At 44.2% G+C, this 14847-nt stretch overlaps 1 protein-coding gene and 1 long non-coding RNA gene across 5 annotated transcripts in view; one reads left to right on the forward strand and one right to left on the reverse strand.

The window, feature by feature from the left end:
- The window catches only part of LOC140631167 (uncharacterized), a 38633-nt gene extending 36204 nt beyond the window's left edge, over positions 1-2429 (reverse strand). Inside the window, exon 1 of one of the 2 annotated variants that reach the window (XR_012028804.1) lies at positions 1566-2429. This is a non-coding gene — a long non-coding RNA (uncharacterized lncRNA). The remainder of the gene's footprint in view (positions 1-1565) is intronic. The other variant, XR_012028803.1, reaches the window with a different exon arrangement.
- On the forward strand, positions 1879-14796 carry TBRG1 (transforming growth factor beta regulator 1). Of its 3 annotated transcripts, none has more exons than XM_072822489.1 (9): positions 1879-2235; positions 4100-4170; positions 4815-5047; positions 5627-5763; positions 6062-6208; positions 10850-10947; positions 11200-11310; positions 11721-11863; positions 12398-12536. In XM_072822489.1, the coding sequence occupies exons 1-9, from the start codon at positions 2086-2088 to the stop codon at positions 12427-12429; spliced, it is 1122 nt and encodes a 373-aa protein (XP_072678590.1). In that variant the 5' UTR covers positions 1879-2085; the 3' UTR covers positions 12430-12536. The 3 variants fall into 3 exon arrangements, with proteins under 3 accessions (XP_072678590.1, XP_072678589.1, XP_072678587.1); XM_072822486.1 differs by having other exon boundaries at positions 1881-2235; positions 12524-12845; XM_072822488.1 differs by lacking the exon at positions 11200-11310 and having other exon boundaries at positions 12524-14796.
- The last annotated feature ends 51 nt before the right edge of the window (positions 14797-14847 follow it).

The raw sequence follows: 14847 nt of genomic DNA on the forward strand, positions 1-14847 counted from the left end.
GTGATCCCGGGGTCCTGGGATCGAGTCCCACATCGGGCTCCCTGAAGGGAGCCTGCTTCTCCCTCTGCCTGTGTCTCTGCCTTCCTCTCTGTGTGTCTCACAAATAAATAAAATCTTTTTTAAAAAGGCAACATTGTATTATCTAAAATACATAAAAATGCATGAAAGTATTAAATACACATAGTCCCACATTAAAAGTTGCAACATTATGGATTTTTAAAATTCTTCTTCCTACTGTATTTCTTAAATGTCTAAAACTTGTACACATTTCACAAATTGAAAGGAAAGGTTTCTAATGAAGAAAAAAATAATATCTTAACGCAAATTCCACTGAAATCCATTGGCCAGAGCAGCTCGAAAACTAAAGCAATGGTCATGCTTTCCCTTCCACAAGGTAGGATACGGGTATATGAAGGGGAATGGTGAAAATAAAGTCAGATCACAAAGCCTGCAAGGACAAAATACAGCTGGACAGCAAACAAATCATGCAATTGGCAAATAGATTGGGGGGGGGGGGGACGACAATCTCTTCCTATCACTCAATTTATCTTTTCTCAGGTTCCAAGAACCAGTCTATACTAGCAAAGATAGGATATTGTGTACATTTTGTAGGCTTACATATGCCTGGCAGTTTCGAAAAATAATTCTCGAGTATGTTTGTGAAAATACACTGGCTCCCCGAGGAGTTGCTCTATTAAGACCCTGCTAAGTCCAACAGGGGCAGCTTTCAATACGGAGGGACAAAAAAGAACTTTCATAAGGCTTCTCTGTGTTAAAACCACTTGGTCAGACCCTGTCATTATTTTTACAGTTATGAGAAATGAAATACCTGGATTACCCATTCAAAACCTCTTTTTTTTTTTTTTGAACTCTGACTTTAAGTTACTTATACCCATTAGCATTACATTCCCCCCCCCAACCCACCCCTGTAATCCGTGGAACTTGTTTTAACTAGGTCCATATTTCCCTTTAACTCCACATACAACTCTAGAGGTCTACATCTTGAACCCATAACCGAAATCCTATTTTACATCAGTCAGAACACCTCACAGCTCACAACCCTCACGGGCTCCCATTATTCCGAGCAGTACAGAGCGTTAAACGGGAAAACCCGCGAGCTCCTCGGCGGCATCGCTGGAATAAGCACGACTACAAGCCTCTTTGCCTTGCAGACCTGAGCCTTTACCGATCAATAGGTCAATACTGCTTCCCATACGATTGTCTACACCCCTTATGTGATGACTTTGGATACCCCTTCGTTACCAAGTTAGCCCTAAATAAACACAGGTTATAGGTGCAGAAACCTATTTTCGGTTTCGTCAGGGAAACATCCAGACTGCCTACACTTGGTGCTCGTGTTCTTAAAACTGCACGTTTAGCGGGACACGGGGGGGCGGGGCTCGGCGGTGGAGCACGTGACCCTGGGGCGTGACCCTGGGGTCCCGGGATCGAGTCCCACTTCCGGCTCCCCGCGTGGAGCCTGCCTCTCCTTTTCTCATGAATAAATAAAATCTTTTAAAAAGCAACTGTGTGGTTAGACCTTGTCTTTCCTATTAGCGTCTGACCTGAAGGAGCAGAAGCCTTTTTTTTTTTCCATTCTGGTAAAAACCACGGCCTAACCGGCTCTCAGGAAACCTTTCAGGAGCGGACTGCACCGGGAAGCCCCGCGGTCCGGGTGTGGCCCTTGCGGGGACGGAGCGCGTGAGAGGCCCGCGCCGGGGAGACCGCGGGGTTCGCGGCGCCCCCTCCACACACACACCCGGGCCAGGAAGGCACAGAGCGGCCCCGCCGCCGAGACGTTCGCAGCCGCGCCCAACCCAGGCTCGCCGCCCCGGAAGTTATCCGCGGCGCCCTTACATCACTTCCGGGCAGGGCTCACTTCCTCCCCGACGCGGAAGTGCGGGGAGGCCCCGGGGCCGAGGGCGGCGGACGGAGCTTTGGTGCCGCCGTCCGCCTCGGGAACGTTCTGGAAGGCTAGATCCTGGAAGGCCGGGTCCCGGCAGCCCCGACGAGACGAAGCCGGCGCTCCTCGGCCTGGGAGCCGATGCCGGCCGCGCCCGGGAGGCCCCGTAGCGGGGCCGGACCATGAGCCTGCTGGGCGGCCCGGCCTCCTCGCCGCGCGCCCCGCTGCCGTCCAGCAAGGCCAGGATGAAAAAGCTCCCGAAGAAGAGCCAGAACGAGAAGTACCGGCTCAAGTACCTGCGGCTGCGCAAAGCGGCCAAAGCCACCGTGTTTGTGAGTCTGACCGCCGCTCGGCGCTTGTCCGCCTCGACACTCCTCTCCCTCGCGACGCGTCTCCGCACGGCGCTCCCCGGGCGGGGCGGCGGGCACCGCGGTGTCGGCTTGCGCACACCCGCTAGGCCCGCCCGCCGGGCGACCCCGGACGCCTTAGGTCGTTTCCGAGCCCGCTGCCTGCCTTTCGGAGTTGGTGAAGATTGAAGTGAGGAAGGTGGAGTGCTCGGCACCCCGAGGACGTGCCGGGGACTTGGCGGTCCTTGCCCCTCTGGCCGCAACGCTCTGGGAAAGGCGTTGGATTCTCAAGAGGACCCTAGAGGGAGGCACTGAAACCCAAAGATGATTTGCCCCGATCACTGGCCCCGGTTTCTCTACCACTTCCACTACAGAGCTTATTCCCAGGCACCCTGAATACACACAACTGACCCCTGCCCCAAGCAGGCCCGGGAAGCTTTCCAGTCATTTACCCCCACCCCCACCCCCGCCCCCTTTTAATACCTTGAGCCTCTCTAGTGTCTCTGCTTGTTCTTCTGTTGTAGAGGCACTGAGTCTACCGACCGACCGAGCTGGCCTGCAGGCCCCGGTCCGTGTTACGGTTTATCCCGGCTCGCCCAGGCCTGCCTGCCTCCGGGCTGGGAAGTCGGGAACCGAGTCCTCAGTCGCGCTTCCCACGTCTGAATCCCCCACCTTACCCTCTCCTCTCCACCAAAAGCTCCAACATTCTCTCAGCTTTTTGGGGGAAGCCTAAGGGAAGGTTTGGAAGTTAAACATTCTTTCCAGAAGCAATCACTTAGCACTTGCTGTGCGCTCTGGAGAGAAATGAAGGAAGTAGAATGAAGAGGACTTGATACTTCATTGGCCATTCCCTTTCTTTTATGCCCTCCCTACATGTCAGCGGTACCTAAGGTCTAGGTTACCAGAAGGAGGTTGGTTCCATCCAGTACTGGAAGCAGGCTTTGTGGAGAGAAGGGGGTGCCGCTTTGAACATTCAGAGTGCGAGGTCTCCCCTGGGGAACATCCAGAGGAGAGTGTGTCCTTTACAGCTCATGCTTGGCAAACAGATTGCATCAGAAAGACAGATGATTCTTGAGTACCCATGAGTAGATTACGAAGTTTAAGAATTTTGCATATTACAGTTGATTTTGTTCTACCCAGGTCTACTCTTCAGGGTTCATGTAGCATGAGATGCTTTGGGTTACATTGGTTTTGTGAGCTCCCCAAGAATCAAGGCACTTGGGAATGGACATTTCTCATATTTGGAAGGATTAAACTTAAGCCGTATGCCCTTTTCTCTGCCAAAGGCTACCCTAATTAGGGTGATCATATATCTTGGTTTGCCTAGGGCAACCCTAGTTCTACCACACTGTACTGGCAAAATAATTACCAGCATCCCCTTTTCATTCAGACATGTCCCAGTTTTAGTAAGTTATATAATTACCCTGCCCATAGTGGAACTTGACTCTACCTTTAAAAAACTTTTTAAAGTTTTTAAAAGCTGTACATTTTTTTAAAAGTTTGTCTGCAAGGTAGAGTAGCTCACCCAGCAATATAGACTATTTTGATTTGAATTATAGCTCCTCTTGGCGTGCCTGGGTGGCTCAGTTGGTTAAGCATCTGACTCTTGAGCTCAGGGTGGTGAGATTGAGCTCAGTATCGGACTCCTCACTGGGCATGGAGCCTGCTTAGGATTCTCTGCTCTTTCCCTCTCTCGCAGCCCCTTTCCCCACACCCCCCCCCCGCCCCCGATCTCGTTTGAGCTCTCAAAAAAAAAAGAAAAAGAAAAGAAATACAGCTCCTCTTCCTAGCATAATACTTTGATCTTTTATTCTTTTTATGTGATTTTATGCAAAAATTTTTCTTAAAGGAAAATGCTGCTATTTGTGATGAAATTGCTCGTCTTGAGGAAAAATTTCTTAAAGCAAAAGAAGAAAGACGGTGAGCTGCCTTCATTTTGTGTTCAAAATCACATTTTCAGTGATTGATACAGTGTTACTGTTTTGGGAATTTTTTCCAGTAGAATTTTTGTGCATTATACGACCCATTGGCTACTGATCAAGTACAGAGAAACTCACAACCGCTGGTACTGGTTCCCATTTACCCAAGTCATGTTGGACCCTGGGGATGAGACAGCTCCTCTGTTCATCTTTCTGACATGATCCTCTTGCCATATCTAATAAGCTATCTTCTTATAACTCTTCAATTATAAAAGAGAAGGGATAAAAGAAACTGCCTCTCATTCCATAAATACTCAGTATGTACTACTCTATGCAGACCACAGTCTGTATATAAAATATATACATAAGCAGGTCATGGTATGTGCCTTTTGGAAGCGTAACACCTTTCAACATCCAGGTAGAGGAACACTCTAGATGCAATAGAGATAAGCTACAGTCCTCTGTATGGCTCCTTGACATATTGTCCTCTGGAGCTTCATTATTCCCTGGGTCCAAGAAGAACTTTATTTTTATGAGTGTGATAATCTTTGTGTATAATTCTGGCTTTTCCAGCACTTGAGTAAAATATTGAACTGATATCAAACAGAAGTTCATACCTCTGCTCCTTTTCCTTCCCAAACTCAGGTATTTGCTAAAGAAGCTCCTCCAGCTTCAGGCTCTAACTGAAGGGGAAGTACAGGCTGCGGCTCCTTCCCACAGCTCCAGTTTGCCCCTGACTTATGGTGTGGCCAGCACTGTGGGAACTATACAGGGAACTGGGTCCATTTCTGGGCCCAGCACTGGGGCTGAGGAACCATTTGGGAAGAAATCCAAGAAGGAGAAAAAAGAAAAAGGCAAAGAGAACAACAAACTGGAAGGTACCTTGGGGAGAGGATATCAGTTGCCCCAGTGGCCCAATGACTGTTGACAAAGAACTGGTACTAACATGACCACAGATATACTCAAACTCTCATCTGGTCCTTAAGCAGCTCTCCTAGCCCTCAGAAAGCAAGTATATCAGAGCTACTTTGGGTGAAGGAATTCTAGACAGACCTGGCTAAATATGAAGAGAGCAGGCTAAGGGCCTCCCCCCTGCTCCCACACTTCCAGGTCTCTGGGATGCCTTCAGTTCAGTCTTTCCTAGAGGCAGGGAAATGGGCTAGGTGGCCTCTTGAGCACACGGATGGCTTGGGAAATTTCTGATCTGTTAAATAAAGTAAGAGGCCTTAAAAAGTGCAAGCCTTTTAGGTCCTCAGCACTAATGTTAAAATTAGCCACTGCCAGGTGGGTGGGTTAGAAAGATACTCTGGGCTTTTGGGGAAAAGCCCCCTGTGCCCATTCAGGGAGTATATAGAACCAGGATTGGCTTATGGCTCTTAGCATTCACGTGTCAATTTTTCCCTTCCCCTGAGCATTGGGAGGGACCTAAAGTGGGTGACCCCAGATTTGCGTTTCAGTTCTGAAGAAAACATCCAAGAAAAAGAAAATGGAGGGAGGTGCTCGCAAGCTGGTTCAGCCCATTGCCCTGGATCCCTCAGGACGGCCTGTGTTCCCCATCGGACTGGGGGGTCTAACAGTATATAGCCTGGGGGAGGTGAGTGAGACCAGCGATACATAGAGAGGAGAATCAGAAATACGGGAATGGGGTTGAGCCTTCCCTCCCCGTTCCCATTAGCCGGAGTCCCTTGCTGATCCAGACCAACCCCAGAAAACCTCCAGTCCCTAGGAAACCAGGTCAGTTTTGTCTACTGCCCAGCCTACACACTTTCTCTCTGTGATTCAAGTCATTCTTTGCAACCCCAAAATGGTCTCAAGGGCTACTACACACAGTACACTGGACTTCTGAATTCTCCAGCGACCTTAGTCGCAGATTCGGGGAATCTCTCTTCTAGATCATCACCGACCGACCTGGCTTCCATGATGAGAGTGCCATCTACCCTGTGGGCTACTGCAGTACTCGGATATATGCCAGCGTGAAGTGCCCAGACCAAAAGTGTCTGTATACCTGTCAGATCAAGGATGGTGGCATGCAGCCTCAGGTACCCACTCTCCTTATGACCGCTGTTTTTCTTTTCTTTGTTTTTATGTTTTTTTGGGTTTTTTTTTTTTTTTTTTTTTTTTTTGAGAACCTTCTCTGTGACAGCCACTTATGGGTATTACCTGTTTTGACACTTAAGCACATACCGTACAGTCACCATTTGAGTAACCCCAAGATGCAGAAAAGCGATTAGCTCTAAATCAGACATTTGCTAATAAGTGCTTGAGCTGGTATTCGGATCTATATCTGTCTGGCTCTCATAGTGACGACCTTTCCTTTGAACCCTGCTGCTTGTACTGTTGCTATGGTAACTGTGTGAGGCTAAACAAGCCTATATACAGGAAAGACTAATTTGATACTCTGCCATTTCAGAGGACCAGGATGGGGGTAGCAAAGATGGGGGTGTACCTATTAGTTTCTGGTTGCACACGCTCTTAAGGACCTGGAAGATGTGAACCTTAGTTTTGTAAATACCTTTGTTCATCCTTCCCACTGCTACCAATTCAAGGCAGCTGATTTTCCCCACCCATCACCTCTGATCATTAGGAAAAAAATAGACCATTTTCAAAGCTCCAGGCTTCAATGTCTGATGTTACAGATCACCAGAAAGTTGGGTGGAAGGAAGTAAAGGCAAGGAGGGGAACCTTTGAGCAGAAGCTGAGAGTCAGCCTGATGCATGTGGATAATACTGCAGCGCGCCTCTCCTGGTTACAGCGTTGTTAGATACAGGTGACTGTTTAGATGACCTGGCCACTGCAGGAGTTCTGTTTAGAAAGTATTCTAACAGAAAGACTCCTTGTAGCAATAGCCCATATTTATAACAAATTTATAAATTCACTGCAAATGTAATCAAAATTCTAATAAGATTGTAATGGATATTGACAAGCTGATTCTTAATTTCCTCAAAGACAAACTGCTGAAATATTTCTGAAAAGAAAAGTTTGTAGGATTTTAAGTATCCCCCCCCCTTTTATTTTTAAAGCTTATTAACCTCTCTAGACATTATTTTCAGGTACATCATGAAATTTAGTTCTTTCTTTTTCCAACTAACATGAAGTAATCTCTAGTGTGCATATAATGCATATAATATTTCAGTATGCTTCCAGATGATTCTTTTTCATCTCTGTAAATGCTAACAGGACTTTTAATTACTTTAGCTTTATAGAATGTTTCATACTATATGTTAACAGAAATATAGAAAAATATTTTTATAATCTTAAAGTGAAGTGAAAGCTTTTCTTTAGTAGGGCATGAAATGTAGACGTCATAAAGGAAAATAGTAACATATTTGACCATTAAAAATATAATGAATGACAAAAGACCTGATAAGTTAAATTAAAACTCAAGCAAAAAAACAGGAAGAAAATATATAACTGTGGATTAATATCCAGATAAAGTGTTCCTCTGGTAAAATGCAAAAAGCAATCAGAACAGGTATTTCATAGAAACAGTGCAGATGGTTGGGTTGGTAAGAACAGACCTCATTAACAATTAGGGAAATATAAATAAAAAGGCCCTATTTGGGGACGCCTGGGTGGCTTAGCAGTTGAGCCTCCGCGTTTGGCTCAGGGTGTGATCCCAGAGTCCTGCGATTGAGTCCCATATCAGGCTCTTTGCATGAGGCCTGCTTCTCCCTCTGCCTATGTCTCTGCCTCTCTCTCTGTGTCTCTCATGAGTAAATAAATAAAATCTTTTTTTTTTTTTAAAGGTTCTATTTTTCTCCTAGGCAAACAAGAGAGAGATTCATAATATTTAGTGTTGGCCAGGATATAGGAAAACAAGTATGCATTAGTACAAGTGAAAATTTTCAGTCTTTTGGAAGGCTATACTGACAAATTTAATATGTGTGTCCTTTGACCCAGAATACTGCTAAGTATTCAAGTATTTCCTAGAGAAATGTGCAAATGCTAGTAAAAGAGTTAATATATAAGTTATATAACTTAACTGTACATAATGGCATGTATGCAATGGCAAGAAAATAGGAATAGCTGAAATATGCATCAGTAGGAGAATAGATAAAAATTAAGATTTATCCACCTCGTGTATATTATGTAGCAGTTAAAAGAATGAAGTAGAGTTATACATACAAACAGGGAAAGCTCTCCAAGACCAAAATAGTAGATTGTGGACTTTTATTTGCTCTTTGTCCAAAATAGTATAGTGCATACAGTATAAAAGATTGGCATCAAAGTGACCAATACCAAACAAGAGAGTAGCCCTGGAATAACCAAAGAAAACTGTCTGTGTTTTTTTCATGCATGGCTGAGAAGTAGACACAAACCATTAAGTGTCTTCAGTTTGCAGGGTAGGTCATTGGTTGAAGTAACAAAACTGCTGACTAAAACTCACAAGATAATGATTATTGACAAAACTGAAAGAGCTCTAAAGGGACACCTGGGTGGCTCAGTGGTTGAGTGTCTGCCTTTGGCTCAGGGCATGATCCCGAGGTCCTGGGATCGAGTCCTGCTTCAGGCTCCCCATGGGAGCCTGCTTCTCCCTCTGCCTGTGTCTCTGCAATTCTCTCTTTCTGTGTGTCTCTCATGAATAAATAAATAAAATCTTAAAAAAAGAAAGAAAGAGCTCTAAGATTTGACACAGTAAAATTGAAGTGAAAACTGCAGAAGAAAACTAACAGCCGCAAAAACCATACTCAGGAGACTAGATTTGGGATTCTAAAAAATGATTAATAATGCACATGATAGTTTGAAAATATACAGAAAAGAAATTAATTCTGTTTGGAATAATTTGGTTAAAGTAAACATTTTTTAAAAACTAGGTACTGTTTTGGTTTTCCTTTGGTTTTTCTTAAGTTTTAATTTAAATTTCAGTTAACATACACTGTGATGTTAGTTTCAGGAGTAGAATGTAGTGATTCATCAGTTCCATGAAGTACCCAGTGCTCCTCACAAGTGCCCCTCTGACTCCCCATCCCCCATCTAGCCCACCCCTTGCCTGCATCCCTCTAGCAGCCCTCTTTGTTCCCTCTAGTTAAGAGTCGGTTCTATGATTTGCCTTTCTTTATTTCACCCTGTGTTCATCTGTTCTATTTCTTAAATTCCAGGTATGAGTGAAATCATGTTATTTGTCTTTCTCTGACTTCTTTCACTTAGTATGATACATTGTAGCTCTGTCCATGTAATTGCAAATGGCAAGAGTTTATTCTTTTTCTTTATCCATCAGTCTCTGGACATTTAGGCTCTTTCCATAATTTGGCTATTGTTGATAATGCTGTTATAAATATCAGTGTATTTATACCTTTAAATCACTATGTTTTGTATCCTTTGCGTGAATACCTAGTAGTGTAATTGCTGGGTCACAGGGTAGTTCTTTTTTTTTTTTTTTTTTTTTTTTAACTTTTTGAAGAAACTCTGTACTGTTTTCTGTTGTTTCCTGTGTTGTTAATTTTAAAAGCTATTCTGACGGGTGTAAAGTGATATCTTATTGTAGTTTTGACTTGTATGTCCCTAAATGATGAGTGATATTGAGCATCTTTTCATGTCTGTTAGCCATCTGTATTTTTCTTTGGGAAAATGGATACTGTTTAACCAAACTTTATAGATCACTAGTCAAGGAACTTAATTGGCTAAGAACTTGTTACAGAAATATTTTCTTCACAAAAATTCATAAAACTTGTAGAAAACTGGTCAAGGAGTTAAGATGGCTAGAAAATATATGTTATAAAAATACTTCCTTGGCAGAAATTCCTCAGTATTAGTATAGTTTTGATTAAAGGGTTTATATATATTTGTGTGTATTTATATATATATATAAAAATTATGTGTGTGTGTGTATATATATATATACACACACACACACACACACACACACTCTCTCAAGGAATTTTGCAATTCAAAAAATAAATGATGGTTGCAAGAAAAAATGGCCTGTGTTCCTCCTAAACATTAGAGTTAACCTAAGATTACATGATGTTATTTGATCTCATATATTTCTAAAATACCATTTGTGGGGCACCTGGGTGGCTCAGTCAGTTGAGCATCCGACTGTTGATTTTGGCTCAGGTCATGATCTCAGGGTCATGAGATGGAGCCCTGAGTCAGGCTCCCCCTCAGCAAGGAGTCTGCTTCTCTTTCTCTCTCTCCTTCTGCCTCTCCCCCCACTGATTCTTTCTCTCTCTAATAAACCTTTAAAAATAAAAAAGTAGGGGGGCCTGGCTGGCTCAGTCACTTAGTGTCTGCCTTCTGCTCAGGTCATGATCTCAGGTCCTGAGATTGAGCCTCGCATCGGGCTGCATGCTCGTGGGGAGCCTGCTTCTCCCTCTCCCTCTGCCTCCTACTTCCCTGCTTGTGTTCTCTCTCTGTCTGTCAAATAATGTCTTTTTTAAAAAATAAAAAATAAAAATCATTTGTACTTACAGATATAAGTAAGTGGATAGGAAAGGTAGTAACAAATTAAGTGTTGACTTGTGGAGAGCAGTCAAGTAAGGTGTATTGCACCAAAACAATCAAAGGACTTTGTTTTCTTGGATTGAATTTTTAACAGCCCTCTAGGAAATTGTGCCCACCTTCTAGTATCATATACATCAGCTTCAAGATCTAGAGTGAAGTAGTAGTTGTAGGAGTAATAGGTCTTTCTACTATTTCCTCCTTCATGGTTGATCTCATTGCCCTTTGGTCTTTCTCAGTTTGAAATTGTTCCTGAAGATGACCCTCAGAATGCCATTGTCACGTCTTCTGCAGATGCCTGTCACGCAGAACTGCTCAAGACCATAAGTGCTGCTATGTAAGTTGAAACTCGAAGACAGTCTGAATAGATCACTTGTAGAGTGAGACTTTGTTTTAAATGTACGGAAATCCTATATTTATAGAGCGCTCTCCTGTATCCTTTAGATTTCTTACCAGAAATCCTTTGGATTTCTCCAGAGTATCCAAGTCAAGAAAGTTTGTTCTCTGCACTCATACCCACATTCCATTCCTGAACCTTTCTCATCTCCCTCTAAACTTTTAAACTACAAATCCTCCCTTTCCTTTTTAGGGGAAAACTAATGCCCAACCTGCTTCCATCTGGAGCTGACTTTTTTGGGTTTTCTCATCCAACTATTCACAACTTGATCCAGAGTTGTCCAGGAGCTCGAAAATGCATCAAGTATGTGTGGTCAAATCCATTCCCTTGAGAGAAGTCCTGTGATGAGTGGGTCAGGGACCTAAGCTGACAGTTACTGCGTTGCTTATTCTTACACTTACTGAGCTGCTTCTATGTGCAAAGCATGCTTGCTCCCAGCCGGCGCACCTCAGTATTAGTCCCCTTGGCCTCAAGTGAACAGGAGCCAGTACCCCACTGTACTTGAATTACCATTTTCTGTGAGTACCATGAGAGCAGAAGGGTTGGGATGTCTTGCAGAATGACATGTCCCTAAAGGCACCTGTCTTCTCTAAGTTTCTTTGTTAATAGGATTTTTAGATATATCTACGGGAGGAAATACCTGATCTGGAAGTAAGAACAGGTCGTTACAACTAACAGACAGCTCTTGATAACGATACCCTTTGATCTCGCAGTTACCAGTGGGTGAAATTTGATGTGTGGAGACCTGGAGATGGGCTGCCGCCCCAAGGACTGCCAGAGGATGATCCAACTATAAGCTTCGAAGCCTTTCACAGACAGGCATTTGGTGAAGATCATGTTGATCCCATCCTGCAAGGTAGCTTCATTTTACCTTTCCGGCTTGAAAATTGTTTTTAGGCCGCCCCCTGCTCTCCAGAGTTGAGTAATCCAGATAGCTGGCCAGTAAGTGATAGAAACTTCCACCGCCCCAACGGCAGAGTCCCAGGCTCAAGGATGGGCTGCCCCACCAAGCTCTCCAGCAGTGCTGGCGGCAGTCACAGGGAGCAGCTGCCATCAGGCTAAGGCAGGGCCCCCGGAGAAGTTCAGCTTTCTCATTTTCTAACCTAAATACGACCACATGGAGCTCCAGGGGAGCGTTCACGGTGCAGGACTAAAATTTCAAATGAAGTGAAGGGGACCAGGTCATGGCCTTGGTCCCACCTATGGTCAGTGGATTCCCGGCCACAGAAGCGTGGAATGATCAGGGAGTCTGGCACTGAGTCATAAAGGGAGAGTCCTGGACTGGAAATAATAGAATTAAAATTCTCACTCTCTAACATATAACCCTAACCAAGTCACTTACTCTGTTTTGGCCACGATTTTCTTACAAAGTTCTGTCCTGTCTTAACAGACGAGGGCAAAATTCAGCTGGCAGATTTGTAAGGGTCTTAGGAATTGTAAGGACGTACTACATGCGTCTGATCAGTCCCCTGAGATTCCCAGGCAGCAGTGGAACTGAAGGAATGTTCTTCTCCAGGATCCTTGGACCTTCCAGAGCTTCAGCCCACACCCTTCGTGTCCTCTTACCAGCCCATGTTCCTGGCACACGAACCCCTGGCGGACACTCACCTACAGCACCTGAACTCTCTGTCACAGTGTAGCCCAACGCAGTCTTCAGACTGACCAGGAAGGGGTCATGTCCCACATCATTTAACTTAAGACTCCAAATGTGGAAGAAGACAGCAGTTCGGGAATGAAGGAGACAATTAACACATTGTCATGGACATTCCTGTGCCGACAGTATTCCCCGGGAAAAACTGCAGCTGCTTTATTTTTAGCAATAAATTTCTCTTTACAAATCTGCTTATTTTCATCTTCTTATAATCGGGATTTTTTTTTTTTTTTTTTTTTTTTGCTTAGCTCTGCCTGAGGTAGAGTAAACTTAAATGTTCTATAAGCCAGAGTGCGAGAAGGCTGCGGACTCAGAAGGGAGAGGCGGGAGTCTAACAGCCCTCCACCCGGATTCTGACCCTAGCTCCAGGAACGACGGCCCAGCCCCTGCCACCCAAGCACCTGCTTTATTTTCACGTCCGTACGATCCCAGTCCAGTGCTGCTTATCCCCAAGCTGGAGAGGCCCGGCCAAGGCACACCGTTCATCTTTATCATCACACGTCATCCTTCAAGGGAATCAGAAAGTCCTCTGTAATCCTGTCTCTCCCCTTTGCCATTCCTTATCTGAGAACATGCTTGTAGCCGAATACCTTGAGTCCACACAATACCAGATCCAGCGTGATGGGGGGGGGGCGGCTCCCATCCTGCAGGGCAGACTCGCCCGGTCACTTCACTAGCCGGGCAGTAACATGACTGGTGTTCTATGCAACCGAATGTGCTGGCCCTGCTGAGGGCACTGAGGGAGAGGCTTACCACCTCGCCTGACCCGGACCACTGGCAGTACCACGTGGGCTGCCCTCGCTGTCCGTCCTACCAGGTACCAGGGCCAGATGGAAGGAAGCAACGGAAGGACCCCCCCCCAGAGGCGGAAGAACGGGGAAAGAGTGGTGACAGTTGTCACTGCGCTGCAGTTCCTAACTGCTGACTGGGGACAACAAGGGGGTTCTTGTTTCCTAGGAGTAGGTGCATCAGCGGAGGGAGGGGGCAGACAGCCACACTGGCCACGGAAATACCAGAAACGAAAGTAACTGCTATTAACTTTCTGACTCTTAACTATAGACTTTTTATAAGTTTGTGTAGCTTTTACAGTACAAAAAAGTAAATAAAATTTGGATAACAGCAAACCTGGGGTATAAAAGGGATTACTCAAAGCTGTTAATGCTTCCATGTTTTCCTTTGTTTGCTGTGTATGTTGGCTAGACACGTGCACTTCCACAGAATGGATACCTGCTGCTTTTACCATACAGCAGATATACTGTATTACATACAGTCTGAGTAAGACACATAAAGGTGAGCCTCCTTTTAAGAAAGACATTTAAAAAATTTTTAAATAAGTTATTGTGCTGTTTGCTTTGATAAGAGTATTTACTTTTTAGCTTTCCTAGAAGAGTGGTTTTCAAACTAGAGATCCCAACCCATTGGTTTTTCCTAAACAGGGAGTCAAGACCTCTATTTTTTCAATTAAATAAAACACTTAGAACTTAGTAGAATGCATCACATGCCAAAATGTTGAAACTTGTATGTGTATGTGTATTTACATTAAAAAATCACATGCATCCATATGAAGGGGGTACATGAAATAAATGTAAAACCTTTTTTCTACAGGTCATTTTAAAAAACTTGAACCCTCCCCCCAGTATATTTAACACATCTTTTCATCTCTTGGATTGTTAAAGATTCAAATCTGACAATATCCAGTGTCAGTGGGATTGAGGCTAAATGGCACCATAGCTTAGTGGGTCTGTAAACCATTGGACCCTTCAGGAGAGTTAAGCTGCAGTTATCAAAATGTTAAACGTATTTATCCTTAAAACTGTTACTCCACATTAAGGATCCTGAGGAGGTAAGCAGACTATGATGTTTGCCTGTAACATTCTTCACAGTATTCATTTTAGCAGGGAAAAATTGGAAAAAAAATCTCTATGTCAACTAATGGAAAATTGGTTAAAGTATGGGGCTCCCGCAAACTGAAACACTTAATCTAACTGAATAATATTCAGTTTACGTAGGAAAATTATTTTGCTTGAGTAAGTAAAAAACCGATTATAAAATGATACAACGTGTAGTGTGTAAATATAACCCAAGCAAATCAAGTGAATGTTTACCAAAATATTAAATGTTTTTTGCCAAATGGTGAATTTTGGGGTGATTTTTACTTGTTTATACTTTTTGTTAGTGTCCAAATCTAC

Source organism: Canis lupus, chromosome 3 (genome assembly GCF_048164855.1).
Source record: "Canis lupus baileyi chromosome 3, mCanLup2.hap1, whole genome shotgun sequence".
NCBI lineage: Eukaryota > Metazoa > Chordata > Mammalia > Carnivora > Canidae > Canis > Canis lupus.